This window comes from Centruroides vittatus, unplaced genomic scaffold, assembly GCF_030686945.1.
Source record: "Centruroides vittatus isolate TY-2023 unplaced genomic scaffold, ASM3068694v2 scaffold_2520, whole genome shotgun sequence".
NCBI classification, from domain to species: domain Eukaryota; kingdom Metazoa; phylum Arthropoda; class Arachnida; order Scorpiones; family Buthidae; genus Centruroides; species Centruroides vittatus.
The window spans coordinates 2,978,626-3,002,135 of NW_027122689.1; the positions used below are offsets into that span (position 1 = coordinate 2,978,626).

General features: G+C 35.0%; 1 protein-coding gene across 3 annotated transcripts in view; it reads left to right on the plus strand.

The window, feature by feature from the left end:
- The window catches only part of LOC136987526 (brain tumor protein-like), a 71,002-nt gene extending 54,057 nt beyond the window's left edge, over positions 1-16,945 (plus strand). For all 3 annotated transcript variants that reach the window (XM_067285267.1, XM_067285266.1, XM_067285265.1), the window contains exon 3: positions 9,619-16,945. In XM_067285267.1, coding sequence (XP_067141368.1) covers positions 9,650-11,929 — 2,280 coding nt within the window. In that variant the 5' untranslated portion in view covers positions 9,619-9,649 and the 3' untranslated portion in view covers positions 11,930-16,945. The remainder of the gene's footprint in view (positions 1-9,618) is intronic.
- Positions 16,946-23,510: the final 6,565 nt, after the last annotated feature.

Here is a 23,510-nt window from a genome sequence, read left to right on the forward strand (position 1 = left end):
AGTGCCTTAGTTACTACCCCAGTATTCTACAAAAAGTCTTGACGTTCGCTGTGCTCGGAATTTTCAATGCACCTGTTGTTTGGAAGTCTTCAAATCAGTGTGGTTGAGTCAGTAAACAAAAAGTCCAACTCCAACCTTACCCCTTTTTAAAATGTTAGTGAGATTCCTTTTATAAGGAAGTTATCACTGAATAGCCAAATATATTTTTATCTGAAATTTCTCTCTGAAAAATCATACTAAAATTTATGGCGAGAATCAAAAATGGATATAAAGAATTTATCTTGGAAAAACTTTCAAGTACTGTACATAAAGAAACACAATACATCTTAATAGGCCAAAGAATTCCATTTTTATTAGTTAATTATGAAAAATTGATGTAAACTTAATTATTTTCAAGGAAAAAATTAAATACAATAAAACAAAGAATAATGATTTGGTGAATGACAATAAATTGGTCCATAAAATAGTTTTTCCTGCTCCAGCTACAACAGGAATAGTTAATTTCATACTGACAGTTGACTAAACTGAAGTATATAATAGAATTTTAAAATATGAAATTTGGAAAAAAGATCAATTATCTTGAACCAACAGGTGCAATTGTGTCCCAAGAACTTAAACCTTTGAATAAGCTGAAACAATCCCATTAATTACATTTTACACTTTACCTCTGTTAGTTTGTTAGGTTCTGATTTTGATTTTACTTTTTTCATTGTTTTTCTATTGACTGTTTTAAGACCAAATTATGTTTAATTGAATTGTCTGTTTTCTAACAAAATTCTCCAGAGACTAATTAATTAAATAGTATTTTTATTACTTCACATTTTACCAATGGTAAACTTTGAGGCCAGAGTCAAATGAATTTTACCAGCTCTGACTCTGGTGACTCTGAGTCTGACTGCACAGCACTTCTTCAAACAACTAAGTCAGAGTTTGAGAAATGCTGCATCATTGGGTTGAGTAAACTGGGATGAACATTTCACCAAATTGCCTTCCATCTGGGTTGTCCTGACCGGACTACGAGATGTTCGGGCAATAGATATACGTTCGGGCACTTACGTGGCAAGACAGACTCTAGATGCTTTGAACAGATCGTCGAGAGAAATGATTGTCTGAATCATGACACTAGTATAAACAGCTGCAATGTGTCTTTGTCTACTATCCAGAGACAAAGCCACACTACAGAATCCCATCTTTTCCCATATCATTAGTAGGTGACTATCAGATGCAAATTTGCAATTTTCAGCAATTGCTATGCATTCTGCCATTAATACTTCGACATTATTGGCTTTTTTCACAGTGATACCATGACAGAAGTAGGATTATGAACTGTCAATATATTGTCTTTAGCAACAAATTCTGTTCTGTTTGGAAATGTTAGGGTGTGGAATATCACCGACGAATGCTTCTACTGCACGTTTACTATTGATCTAACTAAACTTTCCAAACCTTTAACATGCAGTCTCTTTATTAAAATATCAAACATTTTCTGTCAAATTAATTAGCCTTCGTCAGGATCGAACAATTTTTTGCTTTATGATGAACGAAACAGATTTTGGAACAATTAATAAATGAAATCTGCATACTGTTAACTTATAAATATACACATACACTGACTATACACATAAAATAAAAGTAAAAATAAAAATTAATAATAATAAATAAATAACTAAATAGATAAATAAACAGGCAATGATATAACGGGCACTGACTAATGCTTATTTTTTTTATCTGTCCATTCTTTTCTCTTTTGCTGATAAATTCATAATGCACCCGCTCTCCATGCTACGGAGACTTTATAGGATTCTCTAAAGTTTATAGCCCACCCTGCTATATTGCTGTTGCGAATATGCCAGGCTTTGGCATATTTAAGATGTCTCGTGTCTCGAACCTTTTGTATTATTTCTGCTTTTTCCCACTTCACCGAAACCTCTGTTGGGTCTTCTATAGCAAGGGTGGGCAACCTTTTTTATAACGTGGGCCGGAATAAATTTTACGTTTTTTCCGTAGGCCGTAGTAGTTAATTGACGCCTTCTTGTGACCTGTAATTTTTTAGTCTGCACAAATATATCTCAAAGAGAGGGTAGATTCGACAAGGTGTCGCAGGTAAGGGCCTTACCTGCAATGCCTTGTTGAATTTTTTGGGCTAAGCCTAACAAATTTTTTTTTTTTTTTGTAAATAATAATCGTGTTTACCGTGTTGTTAAAAATTATTTTTTATGTTGCACAAACAAAATAAATATATTGAAAAATATAAAAACAAAAAAGTTATATTTTAAAAGTTTGTTTTAATATAAAAATTATGATGCATAGCGACATCTAGTATCAAAAACGTTCCGATGCAGACACAAAAATATTCGGGAACAATGCTTAAGAGATTAATATTCAATTTAAACTAGACTAATTATATCGAAAAATATTTATTTATAATTCTTCTAAAGATCTCGCGGGCCGGATAGAAACTTTTTGCTGGCCGGGGGTTGCCCACCGTTGTTCTATAGCATATGTAGCTAAAGCAGTGAATGGTTGCTCATTCTGTATGTTTCTTTTGTGTTCTTTTATTCTTTCTTTTAATGACCTCTTTGTAGCTCCAATGTAGTACAGTTCTTTTTACTGCCTCTCGTGTTGTACGGGTATTCTGTAAATTCCAGGAATAAGGCTCTGGTCTATTTTTTTGTTAGTAGCTGCTCTATTTCTTTGTATTCCATTACTGTGTACTCTTCTTCTCTTCCCCGTTCATTGCCTTCGTTATCGTCTTTTCTTGTTTTATTGATTAAGGCTTTTACTTTACTCTGATTGACTCCGACCTGCCATGCTAGCTCTTTGATGTTCTAATTCTTTACGTCTGTCTTGCACTTTGCTGCTACGTGTGTACGTTCTTTTTATAAGTGCCCCGAAGGCTACCGATTTATAACTTACCGGGTCGTGGGATTATCCGCGGGTTACGAGTCGGCTTTCTGTAAACTTTAGTGTCGATTTCCCCTCCTTTTTCTACTTCTATTGATATATCTAGGAAGTGTATTATTTGCTCATTCTGTTGTTTTAGCTCAAGCTCTAGGCCATACTTGTTTTAGTTGACATCTCTGAGAAATTGTTGTATATCTAGTTTTTCTTTCCATATAATCAAGAAGTCGTCAACATATCATGCATATAATAGCATATGAGCTTTATATTTCTTTAAGATGGAATTCTCTAAAGTGCTTGGTACCATCTCACATAGTGTCCTGGATATGGTACTTCCCATTGCCACTATTTAGTTAGTTATTTATTTGTTATTATTAATTTTTATTTTTACTTTTATTTTACATGTATAGTCAGTGTATGTGTATATTTATACGTTATCAGTATGTAGATTTTATTTATTAATTCTCGAACATGTGCAAATTTTTGAAGTTAAAAACATTCTAAAATCGGTTTTGTTTGTCGTAAAACAAAAAATTGTTCGATCCTGATGAAGGCCAATTAATTTGACCGAAAACATTTGATATTTTAATAAAGAGACTGCATGTTAAAAGTTTTGGAAAGTTTAGTTAGTTCTTGTAAGTGCAGTTTGAGAAGAGTTTACTATTGATCAGTACACTTTTGTACTGTTAATGTGCTGGTCTGGGAACCATTAAATGATAGTCAGTCATCCCTAATAGTGGGAGTGAGGAACCATTGATGGCACAATAGTACTTTCAGGAAATTCTGTGTCCTTGTGCATTGTCTTTCATGGCAGAATTTTTTATTGTAATCTGTTATAGTTATCATTATTTTCAAGCTTATTAAGAAGTCTTTTCACCTTGAGATTGATGATGATATATTGGCTTCAAACTGTGTCTAATTATACTTGCTAATCTTTAGAATGGGAATGGGAAAACTGATTCTGTGTTATGGAAATTAAATGCTGATAATGTAAACACAATCCAGTGACAACAATATTAACAGAATGTTTTTCTTGAAATTTGATTAATAAAATTTGCATTCACTATATATTCACTTTTTTCAAATAGGCCTAACATGAATCTATATTCACATTAACAACACATAAGACATCATTTAATGTCAATGTAAAAAAACTTGCCCTGTTTCCATTTGTTACTTTAAATTTATGCAGATCCTCTATAATATTTTGGAATTGCCACTAGTGAATTCTTAAGTGATGACAATAAGTGTATTCTATCAAAGTATGTACTTAAAAAGTTATTAATGAACTCTTCAAATTTCTTACTTGAAAAATATATTATTTTTGTATGAATTTCATGAAATAAAATAAGGCCAGATTATATTGCCTTCTTCTTTTATCCTTAGCTGGCATTTGGCTGCGGGTGTCCGCGCAACCAGTATGCTGCTGTGGGTGCCGCAGGAAGTCGAGCTTTCTCCACAATGCCCCTCCAATGCCCCCGATCCATGGCTGCCGCTTTTGCCCGGTTCAAATCAAGCCGTTGGTTCTTGAGGTCCTCCTCAACGTGTTTGGTCCACGTTTTCTTAGGTGGGGAGTGTTGGATTTTCCACAGAATAGGTCACTGACAGAAGAGCAGTTGGTGGGGAATTCAGTTAATATCCATTCGGCACACATGGCCGAACCATCTCGGCCGCCGCTGTTGAATTTGTGTCTTAACAGATGGCTGTTGTTGGCATCTGGCCCGGACGGCATTGTTGGTGATATGATCCCAATGGGAGATACCAAGAATATGTCTCAAGCATTTCAATTGAAAGGTCTCTTCAAGTCTGTCTTAAGCAGGGTCCAAGTTTCTGACCCATAGAGAAGGATCGGTATGACTAGTGTACGGAACAGGCGGATCTTGGTCATCAAAGAGATGTTATTCTTTTTCCATACACGCCATTTAAGTGAGGCAAATGCATGGGCTGCCTGTCCAATACGGGCATGAGTTTCTTTTGACGATGCCACTTTCTTCTCCTGGATCAGTGACCCAAGGTATTTGAACTCTTGTACCTGCTCGATTTGGACTCCATAAAGGTAAACAGTTGCCCGCAATCCATCCGTTGTAAGCACTTTAGTTTTGTCCACATTTATTTTAAGGCCATATGACTGAGCGGTATTAGCTATATCATAAAGCGTGTCTGTGGCCACTGCATCGTTGTCAGCGAAGACGGCACTGTCGTCGGCAAACATTAGATCGGTTAGAAAGTGGCCATCCCCAAACTAGACCCCACGTTTCCCATCAAATGTCTTCCTCATAATTGAATCCACCACAATATTAAACAATAGTGGAGAGATTACGTCTCCCTGGCGAACCCCTGTCTGGATGGTAAACTCCTCAGACAGTTCCCCCCGGATTCGCAGCTGACTGGTGGAATCTTTGTAGGCTTCCTTAAGTAGTGTGATAACTTTTTGTGGGACATGCTCATTCTCAAGTGCTCTCCATAGCGCTGGCCTGTGCACACAGTCGAATGCAGATTTAAAATCGATGAACAGGACAATAGTCCGTTTGCCGCATCTGGTCCTTTCCTCAATAAGCTGACGCAGGGCAAAGATTTGATCGCAGCAACCACGACCAGGACGAAACCCTGCCTGTTCTTCTCGGCTGGTTTCTTCACGGTGTTTTTGTAACCTTGATTGGATTATCTTCATAAATACTTTTCCAACGATGGAAACGAGACTGATACCGCGATAATTACTGCAGTCCCGGCTATCACCTTTCTTATGGATTGGCACGATGATAGCTTTCTTCCAGATGGCTGGTATTTGTTCTGTGTGCCATATTGCTTTAATAAGTAGATAAAGACGATGGTGCAGGATGTCACCACCAGCCTTGATTGCTTTCTGTAGTGATCAGATCTAGTCCAGCAGCTTTGCCAATCTTCAGCGATCCAATGGCTGCCTTCACTTCTGCAATTGTAGGCTCTGCATCTGACATAGGTGTTGTGGGCTGATCAATCGGCGGTGGGTCTGCTAACATTCCCTGAGGAGCGTCATGATTGTACAGATCATTGAAGAACTCCTTCCAACGCTGCAGTCGTTCTGTCGACGATTTTACGAATGTTCCATCTGCTTTCTTTATGGTATCATTTGTTACTTTGGACTTTCCACTCAGCTTTCTGAGAGTGCTGTAGAGGGTACGGTACTCGTGTTTGGACGCTGCTGCTTCCAGGTCAGCGGCCACTTTGTTTCAGTACTGCTCTCGATCGATCTTCATTTTCCGTCTAACCTCATGATTAAGCTGGCGATATTGTCTATAGTTGGTCAACTTCGCTTGTTTTCGTTTGGCCACCAAATCAAGGCAGTCATCAGATATCCAAGGCTGTGTTCGCCGGTGGACTGGTGGGCATAGGGGCTTGGCACAATCCAGTATCACCTCTGAAATTTGTCTCTCCTCCTCATTTATGTCATCAGATGTGTCCAATATGGAGAAGCGGTTTGACAAGGCGATCTGAAATTCTTGTCTGCGTGTTGTGACCACGAGTTGTTTCCAGTCTGGCTGAGGTGATGGTGGCGAGGTCCGCTTAGCACGTTGTAGTTTAAGCTGGATTTTGGCATGAACCAGGTAGTGGTCCGAGCCACAATCGGGTCCTCTCATAGATCGAACGTCCTTCAGCGTTGAGCGGAATCGGTGGTTGATTAGGAAGTAATCCAGTACAGCAGAATCCTCACCAGATGGATTTCTCCATGTGAGCTGGTGTTTTAGTGGATGCTGAAACCAGGTGTTCCCTATGATCAAACTGTTGGAGGCAGCAAAGGATAAGAGACGCTGTCCGTTATCATTGATTTCGCCATATCCAAATTTGCCCACTGTTGTCTCCCATCCGCTTCTGTCCATACCAGTATGGGCATTGAAGTCGCCGGTCAGGATAATCAGCTCAGTCTGTGGGATCATGTCCACCGTATACTGCAGTTGGTTGTAGAAATCATCCTTGGCTATGTCATGACTAGTTTCAGTTGGTGCATAGGCGCTCACGATGTGGGCCTTGATAGTACCGTGTACCGTAAGAACTGCCAAGCGGTCCGATATTGGCTGGAAGGCGATAACACTACGCCCAGCCCGGCCATCCACCACGAACCCAACGCCCGCCTCCCGGTTGTCACCTCCAGAATAGTAAAGCGTCATTGTCTTATCACTATTCGGTGGTTGTATGATGACTGTTCCAGATCCAGTGAGTCTTAGTTCTGATAGGGCTGCAATCGGAATATTGCATTTAGCAAGTTCACTTGCAATGATTTCCTTTTGGCCAACATGATGTCCTGTTCTGACGTTCCGTGCAGCAATGTTCAGTCCAATTTTTGGGGTGATATATGGCCTCCGTCTCCGTCTGTGGCCCATATCCAATTTCTCACCAGCATCCTGGGACCATAGTGCTGGCGCATCGGCTGCCCCGGATGCGGTAGCATTAGCTGCAATCGGGATTCGTTCGAAATTCATGCGGTTTCTTGGCTAGTTTCCCCAGTTTCCTGGTTCTGGTCATCTCGCCAGAATGACCACCTTCCTCCTTTCGCAGCCGGGCTTAGGACCATCCAAGGCGGAGTTAGATTATATTGCCAGATTGCCAATCTGCCAAATTATATTGAACTATAATAATGCTACTATTTAATAAGATTTAATATTAAACAGTAGCCATATTATAGTTCAATATAATCTGGCAGATCATTTGGTCTTAATTGAAAATTGGATTATTTGGATGTTGTTTATATTTGAAATAAAATAACAATACAATTTAATTAAGTTATCAAAACATGATAGAATGATAATTTTTAATTTTGTTATCCATCTGTATTTTATATGTTTAAACATTTTAAATAATTGGGCTGCAATTTTAAAATTGGAGACCTATAAATTCTCACTATTCTTCCTTAATCTCAAGAATAGAGTTAGATAGATGAAAGTTGAGACAAGAAACGGAAAGCTTAGGAGCCGGAGGCCCGATTAACTATATATACACTTGTGATTTGAACCAGAAGTCACGTTATTTCGGTTCAAAAAATTTCTCTAGAACGGTTAGATGACTGGCACGACTCTCTTGTTAACAGGAAAAGTATGATGTACAGGGATAAGACACTACTAAAATCAAGAGCATTGTGTATTGCTATCTAAAAAATTGCAGCCCAGCATTGTGACAATGTAACAATTAATAATTGCTTAGTTTGTAATACAAACTTGAATAAGAAATGATTTGACAAAACAGTTATTCCACTAAATAAAATAGATCTTAAAATAAATGTAGTTGAATTGAATATATTCCTAAGAAATAAAAATTTAGAAATATTTTGTGTTAATTTAGAAGAAATCATACTGTTCTATTTCAGGATATCAAGTTTCTTCAATTGCTAAAATTTTAATGCTTAATTACTGGTTTAAATAATTATATTTTGTCAATGGTTTGAGGTGTGTGTGTATCAGACTATTGACATAATATAATTGTGAATAATTAAATATAATTTAACTTAATTGAATAATAATATATTTTATGGAATTAAAATTTCAGTGTAAATTTTTTGCAAAGTACTGCATTATAAAATACAACTTAGAATTATTGGTACAAATATTCTCAATAGTATCTTGTCAATTATAAGTGTTCGGGATACTTTTGTTGATTGCATAAAATATGTTTGTTTTTAACACATGAAATTAGAATTTGTCAGTGGTGTTAATACTGATATCTTTTAATTTTAGTAATAGTTAATTATTAATAAAATTAGAAGATATCAGTATTAATTTCTAATTATAATTAGAAACATCAAAAATTTTAATAGATCATGGATTATTGTATTCACATGAATATAAGACACACTTTTTTCAGGTTTTAGTATCTCTGAAAATAGGATGTCTTAGATTCAAGGTAATACATCATAATTAGTGAGCTCTAATGCCATACATCTTATTTCTCTGTCACTAATTCCATTGCATCATTTTAATGATTTGATGACCAATATTTGTAATAGCAAATGTTTAAGAGGTGAACTTAGCTCAATCTCATTATAGTCTATTATAGTATAACATAATAAATATTTGTACGAAAATCCCAGAAAAGTTGTGCAGCAGTCTTTTGATGCTTCAAATGGTACCGAGCACGAATGCAGTGGGAAAACGTGAGCATTGAAGAATTCGGTGCTCGTTCAAAAGAGCCTAACACGGAACTTTGATATTATAAATTTTTTCGGTATTTATTATTAAAAAAGTTTGTTCAATATTTAAAAAAAGAAAAACATGGGTGATTATATAGAAATAAGGTTTATCTTGCATTTGATGGTTTCTTATATTTGAGTAAATACAATTTTGTCATCATATGTAGATAACTTCAAATGACAAGTGAATAAGTTGAAACTAAGTTAATATTAAATTAGAAAATAGTAATGAATTAGAATCCATAGTAGTATAGAAAATACCACGTAATAGTATAGATTTTGTTCGCTGCAAATATTTGTTAATGTGAAAATATAGTTATTGATAATCTACTTTTTATTTATCACCCTTGTTTCATCTGAAATGAAAAATCTTGTATAGAATAATTTATTGTTGGATTCTATGGGCACTTTCTATTTGTTATGGTAAATATATTTGTGGTGTGTAAATAAAATAGTAATGTTTTCAAATTTAAATATGTCAATGTATTTACCAAGATATTGCTGTACTTGCAGTAATTATACCTTTCTGCTGTATGATTTATTTTAATTTTCTTTTTCAGATATCAAAGTCCAAAGAATTTGTGATCAGTCATGACCTCTCCAACACCCTCCCTTTCTGACATGCCAGCCTTTGGTACATCACCATTAGGTAGCCTTGGAGAACATAACCATCTAGATACTCTGTTATCAACACAATGCACTATGTGCCATGAAACTTTTACTCTTCCTAAAGTTTTGCCTTGCTTTCATACATATTGTCAGCCTTGTTTAGAGAAAGCTCAATCTTCAGATAAGATCAAATGCCCACAATGTAATCACGAATCTTTATTGTCTCCACAGGGCATAAATGGCTTATTATCTGATTATGCTATTAGCAATGTTTTAGAGACAGTTGCTATGGAAGGTACACCTCTGAGTTGTACTGGGTGTAAAAGTAAAGAATCAAATGCAGTAGCACGTTGTTTTGATTGTGCCAATTTTCTTTGTCCTAACTGTGTTATGGCACATCAGTTCATGCATTGTTTTGAAGGTCATCGTGTTCTCACCTTGGGTGAACTTCAGAATAGCAAAGATGAACTGAAAGTTGAGAAACCAGTAACTTGCCCCAGACATAAAAATGAATTGCTTAAATACTTTTGCAAAACATGCAACTATCCAATTTGCAAAGAATGTACTGTTATGGATCATCAGAAAGGTCTTCACGATTACGATTATTTAGCAGATATTGGGCAGAAACATGTCGAAATGATAATTCATACTATTGAAGAAAGTAAAGCGAAAATTACTGATCTACAAAATGCTTTGAAAACTATAGAAAATTTTACAAATAGACTACAAATGCAGTATCATAAGGCCCAGGGTGAAGTAGATGAAACTTTTCGATTCTACTGTTCAATGTTAGAAGAAAGAAAACAAGACACGTTAAAAGAATTAGAAGAAATTTACAGCCGTAAAATTTTATCTTTAACATTATTAGAAGAAAAAGTTCAAGAAACAGTTAGCAAAATTCATCAGATGAGCAGTTTTGTTGATCGAATTCTAAAATTTAGTAATAATACTGAAATATTAATGTTCAAGCAATTATTAGATTTAAAATTTCAAACTGCTATGACATTTAATCCTGAAGTTAATCTCCAAAATGTCGATCTGGAATTTGTTTCTAATTATCAGGCTATTCAAGTTGGCGTACGCAATACTTTTGGTTACATACGTCACGAACCCGAAAATCACGAATCCGGATCGACTAAGCCTCAACCAATAGCACGTCCAAATGGTATTGTAGGTTCAGAAAGAAGTTATCAAAACGGACATGTCTTTGAATCAAATGTAATTTCTAAACGATTTAGTTCTGTTAATAATCTTGGTCCCTTTCCTGCTTCACTTACTGATGTAAATCCGTACGAAAAATGGTCTAGTGGTAATAATGAAATATTTCAAAATGGTAATGATGGCTATTCATTATCGAATGAACCGATTGTAGATCTCTCGACAAAATTTCACTCTACTACTATTTACCCTTTAAAATCTCAAATTAAACGTCAAAAAATGATTTATCATTGTAAATTTGGTGAATTTGGTGTAATGGAAGGTCAATTCACTGAACCTAGTGGAGTTGCTGTCAATGCCCAAAATGATATAATAGTTGCTGATACAAATAACCATCGTATTCAAATATTTGATAAAGAAGGGCGTTTTAAATTTCAGTTTGGCGAATGTGGTAAAAGAGACGGACAGTTGCTGTATCCCAATCGTGTCGCCGTAGTCCGAACGTCGGGTGATATAATTGTTACGGAAAGGAGTCCGACACACCAAATACAAATATATAATCAGTATGGTCAATTTGTAAGAAAATTTGGAGCAAATATATTACAACATCCAAGAGGAGTCACTGTTGATTTCAAAGGACGCATCATTGTTGTTGAATGTAAAGTGATGCGTGTCATCATCTTTGATCAGATTGGCAGTATTCTACAAAAGTTTGGATGCTCAAAACATCTTGAATTTCCTAATGGCGTTGTTGTAAATGATAAACAGGAGATTTTTATCAGTGACAACAGAGCCCATTGTGTTAAAGTTTTTAATTATGAGGGTGTCTTTCTCCGACAGATTGGAGGAGAAGGTCTTACTAATTATCCCATTGGTGTATGTATTAATCACAATGGAGAAATATTAGTTGCAGACAATCACAATAATTTTAATATCACTGTCTTTACCCAAGAAGGGCAGCTGATAAATGCCTTGGAAAGCAAAGTAAAACATGCTCAATGTTTTGATGTTGCATTGATGGATGATGGTTCTGTGGTACTAGCAAGCAAAGATTACCGTCTGTATGTTTATCGATACATGCAAGTTTCGGGTATTTCCTTGTGAGGTCAGATTGTGAAATTGGATAACGTTTACAGCCGCACAATAGGAATTCAGTTCCTTTTTAATAATAGCACCAACTTCTTGGAGTGGCAATAGTTGCATGTTAAGTCAATGAATCAGTATATGATTGGTTAATTACAGTGTTCACATATTAATCAGGGCAGGGTATTGTTGAGATAACTCTCACAATATATATGTGATCTAATTGATCACATTTTAAGGAAAAAAATTTGTTGCAGTATAAGTTGAGTCAGATTAAAAGTTTTCATAGTTCTCATAACTTGTTGTTCTGGCCTCACATGTTATGTCTGGTTAAATGACCAACATATCCATCCAGTAAAAAAGTAGATGGGCAATTGATGAAGTATAAAAATATGTGTTTGCATTCTTCATTGCAAGATAAATTTAGAATCTGAAGGGAAAATTAAATAGTTAAGTCCATTTTTGTTGCCTCTATTTAAGCACCAATTCTGTCTGTAGTGATACTGTTAAACTGGAAAATGTTGTAATGCCTTGCTCATTAATTGGGATGGATGAACTTTATTCCTTCTACTTGTATATGCAACACTGTCAGATTGATAGTGTATCAAAATTTTTATCCATCAAATTCCTCCAACATTTTTATGAGAGTTGAAAATGTTAAAAATATAATCAGCTCTCTTATTGGTGCACTCAAGTCCATTACATCTATTTAAATAACTGTTCTTGTATGGTGGGAGAAGTTGCTGGTTCTAGTCAACAACCAGTACCAGGTTACAAAGCTTCCACTGCTCGTTTTTTGAAAGTTAACACTTTTGTACAACGTTAGATTTTTCTGACAGTTTATCTTATTTATTGTGGACTAACCTTTTTAAAAGGCATGCCAAAGATGCATGACACACTTGCTGTGATCTTTGAATTGTGGGGCCACTTGTTAAAAAAAAAAAAACTAGTTGTTAGACACACAGCCAAGCAACATTGTCCTGCCTTAAAAACAAGTGCAGAATGCAGCTAGGTAAACAACTATTACTTGCATCTTTTGACTGTCTTGTCTGCCAGATCTGATCTTCCAGAATTTGCAGGCATTTTTCCTGTACATATAATTACAAAGAAACTTCCAGTTTTTGATCAGTTACATTTAGGATTTTGTGCCAATATCTTGTTAGTTTTTAGCATTTAACTTGTGTTAGTTTTTATTTATTAATATGTAAATTTCTTCTCGTCATTAGTACTAAAGTATGTAGCACACGCTTTTAAAATATTTTTGCGATGATTTTTAGCAAAAATAATCATGCCGTAACTAGTCATGATTCTGCTATTATAGTAAAAGCATAAAGGCATTTTTAAGTTCTGTGATCAGGTATATTTACCCATCTAGCCTTTCATTTCACCTTCTGTATGCTTTATATTTTAGCTAATATGTTGTTCCTGTATGTAAATTATAAAAAGTTATTTAATTTAGAGAGATTAATTTCACTGCCTATCATTTGTTTGCAAGAATCATGATTTTGTTGGAATAGTTATACTTGCATTGAATGCTGTAAAATAATCTTTATTTTCTTTTATTTTGGTAAAGTTATTAATTAATTGTGATTAGTTATAAAATATTTTAATGTTGAAAATTAATACATGTTAAGTTTGAGGGATTGCATTAATTTGGGACTAAGTTGTGCCACATCTTTTGATTTCCATATCTATATTATTGTTAAAAATTTGAAATTACAAATGTTTTTGGATATAAATAAGAATATATCTTTTTCCACATATATCTACTTATTAATTACAGTAATTTTATAAGGTGTAATTTATCGTGACTGTTCTGTGATTTGTGTGTGTAAATTAAAAAGAAGAAATTTTTACTTTAGCAATAATTTTACTTGCAATATATATCATAAGCACTAAATATCCCAATGAAGAGAATATATGTTACATTAGAAATATATTTGCAAGTAATTTATGTAAAGTAATTTTGTAATTGTTTATTACATTCATTTGTACCTATATATTTATATACAGTATAGTATAGTAATAACACAAAAATGAAAATCTCAAATAGTTAAGAGTATCCTTCTTGTTGATTCGGAAGTGAATGTTAAATATTGTATGCAATGGCTAGTTTAAAACAATCACGATAAAATAGCAGACAGCTTGCTCATGTTATTGTTTTTTTATTCAAATAGTATAAGACAAAAAAAAGTAAGGTAGCTACCTCGTTTGGGCTGCAGTAGTCAATTTATGCAATCATTCCTGTATTTTTCGGTGGTTATTTTGTTATTAAATACATGGAACTTAGCAGATTGTTAAGTGCAGCCTTTTATTTTTTAAAAAAACAAACTGATCTCATCATAATTACTTATTTAAATATTTTTTCTATTATTATTATTATGATTCATTTTATTATTATTATTATTATTATTATTAATTATTATTATTATTATTATTATATTATTATATTATTATTATTACAATGATTATTATTATTTTACTTTTTTAAATCAGTTTTTGTCTGCTTCCTATTGTGATGTTTGGGCAGTGGTTGCTTTGATGGCTTGACTTTTGAATTTTAGAAATATTAAGTATTGTAGTCTTGTAGTTTGTAGAATAGTGAGCATGTTCATAACTTGAATATTCTGGTATCAAGTTAACACACATTTATAGTATATCACTATAATAATAAGTGTTTGCCTTTCTACTGTGAAACTAATGTGAATTTGTGTAATGTCTTTGTAAGCTATATGTGCAAAATCAATTAATATAATAGCACAAGTTAGATTTTTTGTAGCTTCTTAACCAGTCTTTTTCCTAAAAAAACAAAAAAAATATATATAACAAATTTACTCATGTCAATATATTTTTGTTCCCTTCTGTTGTAGTTAAATATTATAATAGTCAAAATAATGCTCAAAAACCCCACAGAACAAGTTAATGCCTTGATTAGTGAATGTTTATATTTTCAGATGGCATTAATAGTGGTTTTGTAGTAGAATTTTTACAATATGTTAGTACCAATCATTTTGAAGTTGATTGTGAATTTTCCAACTCAGAGTAAATTTTTCTATATAAAAACAGCTGTTGTTATGATAAAAACTTGTATAACCATTTTTAAAAATGTAATTTGTTTGCTTGTGACTAAAACTTCTGGTGTACTTTAAAACAATTTGGACAGAATCCACGTCCTAATGTTTCTCCTTTTTTGGGACATATAAGTGCCAATAAAGGAGCTATAATATTGCAAGAGTGAGATGCAAGGGAGGTTCCTTTCCTTCTCCCTTATACTTAAAATAGGTATATTTAAAAAAATTTTATCTCTTATGCATGGAAGCACTTTTAAATGATTATATGTTGATTGATTTTTTTATTTTAATGATTTTGTTACTTTGTTTTTCATTCATCTGTTTTTCACATAAGTTAAAAAGTTACATAGCAGAGTTTTTGAATTTAAAGTTAGTTAATGCTATGTAACTAGTGAATATATATTTAAATGAAACATTTCGGTTATAAAATGTTTTATGGTATATTAAAATGTTCTCTTTTTTAATTTTATTGTTTTTATTTAATCTGTGTTTCGTTGATTGTACAAGAACTGTTTTTTACGTCAATCTTGTTGGCAAATATATACAGTATATGACTAATGTTCATGATTGCTGTATTCAAACATATCTACGTATGACGATAACGTAGCCACTCTAGGAAAAAAAATAGTAATGTCAAAGTTGTGGTAGCTGTTGCATATATAACAGGTTTTCTCCACTATGCAACATTTTCCTTCGATTTCATTCAAATCTATCTACCCTTTCCTGTTTCCCCATCTGTGAAAAAGTAAGTAAAAATATTTTGGCATGGTGGATTTTTGATAATCTTGTTGGATATTTGTAGATCTGTTACTTCCATGTTGACCACTATTTTTATGCTATAAATAGCCCAAATGTTTTTGTGGAGAAACCTGTTAATTCTTTCTGTATCCGTGAAAGTACGTGCAGTGCTGTCATTTAAAAAGTTTAATAAAAAAAAGCAATGTGTGCACATTTATTCTATTAATACTGTATATTGCGACTTTGTCAGGCATGGTTTCCAAAGTGCCCTCATCTTTGACATGGTTGTATATCTTGCTGGAAAAAAACTGTTAATATTTACTAAATTGCTACTGTGTACTGTTATAACATTCCATATATAATAATCAATAAAGTGGAACGTTTTTTTCTAACTGGGATCAGTATTATCATCATCACTTAGTATACTGTTCATCTGAAAATACCACTGTCACTGTTAATTATTGATATATATTATTTCTTATATATAGATATTATTTTGCTGTAAACGAATTTCTAGCGATCGGATTCAAAAATAAAATCCATTCGCTTTTTTCCTTTTTTACTGGGGAAATGGTTTCCTACACAGACATCCTTAGCTCATCTCCTCCCTCGATCACGTAAAAATGGTGCTCGATCCATCAACAAAAAGCAAGGGTGCTCATTTTACCGTCTTCCTTTCCGTTAATGTTAACAAAATGGAGCAGGGAAAACTTGTTAATAAAAAATTTTCTTGCCACTGTTTTTTGCATCGAAACAAATGTCATTTGTCGTCCGCGCATTTGCGTGGCGCGTTTTTTTGTTGTGCCTAGTCATGGACCAACCCGATCATGCCGCAGGTTTCGGCGTTCCTTAAGGAGAGCTTATTGCCAAAGAAAGCAACGATCTTCCTAATGCATATCGCAGAAGGACCAGACTTTTACTTAGGAAGACAAGTACCCAAGATCCACTTAAGGTCACAGCACTTCTACCTGATGTAGGGAAATCGGGAGATGAACTAATTGTCTGACTGGAATACTCCGTTTGTTGGCGATATCGTCAATAATCCCATATTTCTGATACGGTCGCTTTTATTCGTTTAATAAATATCATTTTTTATTTATAATGAAAGACGTGAGAAAAATTTTTTAAAACCAATTTGTGGTGATGTAAGAGTTTTATTGTCTTTCATATGTTTGTTATCTTGACTGTATTACGAACAGCATTCAATAAACTATTTTTGTTTGGCGTATTTTTTGTCTATTGTATACTTCAGATTAGTGTTTCACTTAAATTCGTCTAACTATATCGCAGTTTTGCGATTAGATAACGATGATTAAGTTAGAGTACAGGTATACCTCGAGTTACGTCGTTTGTCAAAAAAGTATATGGAAAAATAAAAATCAACTAAGTCATTTTAATCGACTTTACATCCGTCCGCCACAAATATTGAAGTCGTTAAAAGCGTATAAAATCATATTAAAATATGTACATTTACAGTAAATGTTAATATAATCATCATAAATCCCAGAGAACGAAACACGAAAACATCTGTGTTTCTGTGTTGTCTTATTTAGCGGTCTTTAAGTGCTCATTATTGGCGTTTTCCACCGTAGTTTCGACTTACGTCGTAACTACACAACTAAATTCGACTTACGTCGCCTCTCCTGGAACCAATTACCGATGTAAGGCGAGGTATACCTGTACTATTGTGTATATCGTAAATAGTAATTGTTTTCTAATAGAATTACTTAGAAATAAATAATGCTAGGGGGTAAATATTCAGTAACTGAACTTTGGCGTCAAAAATTGTTTATAGAGTCAGTTTTTAAGTGTTATAAAACTGAAAAATTAGTATATTTTGTGATATAAAGCAATCAAAACTGTTGTAACAATTTATTTTTTACCATGAAGATTACGTTTCTTAAATATTTTTTTAAAAGATTTGTAAAGGTTATGTTGTTTTAAATTTAGATCCATTTTACTTTCCCGGCTGCTATATATAACAAAGTATGACGATCGTTTAAAAAATGACACCCCCGAGATCTTTACATTTTTGGACTTAGGACACTGAAAAATTTCGGGGCTAATTTCTGTATGTATGGATGTTAGTGTGGGAAACACGATTTTGATCACCCTGTTTGAAGCTTAATAACTCCTGTACTTTTTGTCGAAAATTTCTGAAGTTTTGCAGGGAGGTTTATTAGAGTGATCGATGCTATTAAATTTTGGTGATTAAAGGTCGACGGGGTGGGGAGATAATAGGGGGTCTTGTGTATCTCCAGTAGCGTCAGACTTAATGACGATTTTACTCGTTATTAGCATTTACAGTTTTTTATAAAACATCCTTACCCTCAAAATTAAGCTTTTCGCCATTTTATAATAGTTTAAAAAACTTTTTAAATAAAGTATGATAACAGATGGCGCTACCGAAATTTTAAATATTGCTGGTTTAGTTCAATTCGTTTCTGGTTTATTTGGTTCAGGAAGTATCGAAACGTGGAGATTTGTGAAAAACTCAAAGGGTCAAATTTGACACGATTCCAATTTCCTTGTTATTATGCCTTTAACAGCCAGGAAAGTAAAAGGGGACAAATTTTTCTGTTCGACGATCTATATTCACTTAGAGATATTACCTAATTAAATTCCCTATTACTCTATTTTATAAATAAATATTTATTAACCTGGCGTCAGGCGCGGGGGGTTAACACGGTGGGGTGCAGGTGCACCCCATGCGACTAAAGTTGTTACTGAAAAAATCAAAATTTTTTCGCGGTTTTTTGTTTTTGACGTTTTTTTTTTTTAACTCTTTCCGCCCTGTGGGCACTAAGAAGGCCTCTTTTAGAAAGCCCATTATGGGTTCGGCCAGGCCCACAATGGGGCGACCGGGTGGTGAGGGACGGGGCCCGACATATCCGAACGGACCAGCCCCCGAAAAATTCCTGGGGATTATTCGACCCGTTCGGATTCGATCCCGGGTCCCCAGAGCGGTAGGCTGCTACCTTGACCGCTCGGCCATCCGGCCGTCTTGTTTTTGACGTTAGTGGGATTGTGTTTCTGATGTATTAATCAAAGATACTACTCAAAATATATCATTTTTGTTTATTTATAACGAAAACAAAAAAAGTATTACGTTTCGGGAATTTTTCAGGGAAAAAATCGTCAAATTCAAAAGTCTGTTTTTCAAACTGTAAACAAGTCTGTTGCTATCTAATCGTTGAATCGTCTTCCCGTAAGTGTTTTTTAAGTGTTCCAAGCATTAAATGCTTTGTCACAAACCCTGGGCCAAAAATATTCAGTATTTCCAAAAATACACCCCCTAAAACTCTACAGCAACTAGAGATAAAAAGGCAGATTATTGGCAGATAACATCGATAGTTAACTTCTTTTACACTGTAACTGGTTACCTTTTTTGTCTGTTATTAGATCCACCAGTAAAAACAATTGTCGGTAAAATTCCCGCGAAATGCCACGCCCCCGCAGACTACCACTTTGACTTATGTAAACAATCACTATAAAATCGCCTGTTTAATCGTTTTTTCACTTCTAATTTGGTAACGAGAAATTGTTTGACGTTATTTAGACAAATAAACATGTTTTCAAGACAATTTAGCAATAAATATTCCCAGAAAACTCCACTTTTCAAACTTTCAATGCTAAGTCTATAGCAGGGGTGGCCAACTTTTGTGTACATAAGATCTACTTTTTATCTTAAAAATGTGTCGCGATCGACTTGTTGTCATAGGCAGAGTATAAGTGGGGAGGAGAGGTGTGAAATACGTACTATGTTTATACACTGTTTCAGTACGAGGTGCACTGCTTATGTGTCGAGTCATAACTGCATGCATACTGTTGCGTTCAGTTACAAATATAATACATATATTACATATAAGACATCGCGAGCGATCGACCAAAATTGGCTTGGCGATCGACCGATCGATCACGATCGACTGGTTGGCCACCCCTGGTCTATAGGACACTTTCTTTCCGTTAATTGGCCTTAAAAATCTCATTTATATGCCTTCTATGCTCTTATTCGTCATTTGTATTATGACTGATTCGATATCAGGCAATGACCGTTTTTTCAGTACAGTAACTCGGCTTCACCCCCTCCAGTGGTCGCGCTAATAAAATTTCTTCCGTTATGCGCGCGGGGTGCAGATGCACCCCATGCATTTTGGTGTAGCTTCCTATGAAAAATTTTTTTTCGCAGGACTTTGAAACTTTTTCAGTGCGATCTTCAGTACTTTGAAGGAAGGTACTGAGAGCATCACTTTTAAGCATTACAGTAAAAAAGGGTATACTATAGATTACTCCCTATGGAATTTCGTGTGTTTGGGTATATATCTGAACTCAGGGGACCGAGACGAGTTCAACGATACTCTACTTTTGGACCGGAGACGAAAAATAAAAAAGTTATCATACTTTTTTCCGGCGATCGCGCGATGATAGGGAGTCGCGTCGCTCTCCGCTAAGTCGGCCTCGCTATCGCGATCGGGAGTCGCGTGCTTGCCGTTAAAATTGCCTTTAGTAGACGTTTCCCCCCTTTTTTTACTTTGTTCAAGAACTACCGTGAATCGATCACTAATTTAGCACATGGCGGCGTGTGGTGGCTCCCATACGAGAGGTCAGTCGGGCCGCCACGTTCGCTGCCATAAGTAACATTAACCGAAATGGCGATCGCGCGATGATCGGAAGTCGCGTCACTCTCTCCGCTCTCGTATCGCGTGTTTAACCCTACTGGAGATGACCGTAGTCCGACGTTACGGTTTGCAGACTTTACCGCAAGATGGCAATACTAGCAACTACGGTGCCGTCTGCATGAGAGCATTAAAAAAGTATGGTAACTTAAAAAGTGTGATAACTTTTTTATTTTTCGTCTCCGGTCCAAAAACAGGGTACCGTTGAACTCGTCTCGGTCCCCTGAGTTCAAATATATAATCAAAGTCCTGAAATTCCATATGGAGTAATCTATAGTACACCCGTAAAAAATGCACGCGTTTTAAAGTGTTCGGGGTGCAGATGCATCCCGCGCGCCTAACGCAGGGTAAACACCAAAATATTCGAACGTTGACTCTATATAAAAAGCTCCCATTGTCAATTCCGAAAGATGGTGAATACCGCATTTAAAAAAAATTTAATCAAGTGAAATAGGGAAAGACGAAGAATTGCTCATTCTGCTTGACATCATCTCAAAAACTGTCTGGATTTTATTATCAAACGTTTCATTGGATATAAGATTACGAGAAATTCTGTTTGTTCTGAGATGCAGATTAGGTTGTTTATTTCGTGTTAACAAGTAAAACGAAACTTCTCTATAAAGGTATTCAATGTATTTTTATTAATGATGTCTCCAAAGTTATTTTTCTGCGAAAAAATCGCTGATCAGGAAACACGCGCCAGCCGTTCGATGAGCCGCTCCGCGACGAAAATAAGCTTAAGCAATGGCGTGGTCGAACGATGCGCACTCTGTAAGTAATCCTACAATTTTTTGTTTATAGCCATAGTTTATATGGATTATTCCCAAAAAATTATACGTGATTTGGAAATGATGAGTCAAATTAGTCTAGAATCGATTAATTTTATGGAAGAAAACCTTTCAAACAGCCGTAGCCCCTAAACTGCACACGTGCCGGGCTGTGATTGGCTCATGTATTTAAGTAACTCGTACAACACGGATTCATTATAACACGGAACGTATCTACCGTGTTATAGGGGGTCTACTGTATACGAATTTCTGGTACAAACAGGAAGTCACGTTATTTCAATTCAAAAATTTTCCTCTGTAGAGTTAAAGTTGATGACAGCATGATTATATTGCTACCAAGAAAACTATGATGTACAGGGCAAGACACTACTAACTTGAAGTGGAAAGTATATTTAAATTCAATAAATTAAAAATTGCAGCCCGGCATTTTGACGATGTCATAATAAATAATTGCTTGTTTTATTTTAATTTTGTCGTCAGTAATAATGTTTTCTGGGATAAAAATAAGTAACCAATTTAAAAATAAAATAGCGAGGTTGAGGCCGAAGTTTTCAACGCGAAAATGTGTACATCGGACGTTCAGCGCCGCTTTCCTGTAAGCCTCAAAGTTTGGCAATGGCGTTTGGAAAGTCAGTGGAATCATGCTCGACATCATGATCAACCTCACTAATGAAACCTTAGAGCGCCCTTGGGGATTATGAAAAGGGCAACCCGACGACAAAGGGGGACACGTGCCTCTGTATGCAAACATTAAATTTTTAATTCCGTTTATGGTGCATAGATAAACCTTACGTATTAGGAATATTTAGACTTCATGCAGATAAAAGAACTACTTTGATTGATCATTTACGGACGTAAAACAAGAAAACAAGTTTGAAATTCGCTCTCGAAAAGCATATGTAGATATGATTTATCTGACAGCGTCTCCACTATTTATGGCAATATTTTATCGCATACAGTATTTTTAATTCGTTGTAATGCATATTAGTCCAAACACTAAGAATGATTTCTGTTCGAATAGTATATTAATGTCCTCATTTATTTGAAATAATTATTAACTAAATTCAGATTTATATTCTAATATGTATTGCACAAACTAGTTCAGAAAATGAAATTAATTTTCATAACTTCAAATGTGAATAAATGTTAGTTCATTCCATGGACGGCGCTAAGGTTGAGACAAGGGCGGGGCCATCCTAAAATTTTCGCTCACCCGTCCATCCTCTGAAAATGATTCATTCGAGTCCATCTATACTGACCATTATTGGAAGATTGTTTAAATGTGAATTTATTGCCAACTAATTATACGTTCTCACTAAATTTTTTCCTCATACTCGTATGTCACTGAAAATCGATCGCTAAATTTTAAAAATCAGTTTGTTTGAAGATAAATGCGCAAATAACACCCGTCTTACTCCGCCCTCTCAGAATGAAAATTTCAGTTCCGTTATGGCTCACTCGATGTATAACAATCGCAACTAAGCAAATAAGTATGGTTTCTATAGATAAACTCTTTTAATAATATTATAAAAATGTTTTTAAAATCATAAGATAGAATTTTATCGTTCTTATTTAGTTCAGTGCAATGTTCAGTAATAATACACATAAACGCAAGTTACAAAACAAAACTTTTAGTTTACCGTAATTTTCTATAGAATTATCCCGAAAACTATCCTTTCAAGTACAGTGGACCCCGATATAACGCTCATGTCGGGCGGGAAACAACACCCGCGTTATAAGGTGAACCGCGTTATACCGAGCGACCGCTGTAACGCGGTTCACCTCTTTACTTTAGCAATAATTCAAGCTTTTCTTTCACACTGTAAGCTTTTCTTTTACTCATCATGCATACAATAATTAAACACTATTCAAAATACATGCAGAAACTCAATACATACACAATTACTCAATACGCAGTAACAATAAAATGCGCTACTCACTAATTCCGCACGGACCTGTATAAACGTGTTTGAGCTTATCGCGTCGCGAACATCGCCCGCGCTATAACCGAGTGCGCGGTATAGTGAGCAGCGCTATAACGAGGGTCCACTGTATCCTAAAAATTAAATTATCAATGTCTACGAGGACTTCCGTACAGCAGTATGACTTATTATATTGGTGTGATAGGTTGAACATTAGGAGGAAGCAGTAGTCAAAATTAAAACATAGTTTCTTTATTCTCATCTGTCTTACCTGAAATTAAAATAAAGAAACTGTTTAACTTTGACTCCTACTTCCTCTTTGGGGCTGTTCATAAATTACGTCCGCATTTTTCTTGAAATTTTTACTCCCCCCTCCCCATTGTCCCAGTTTGTCCAAGTTTCCATAA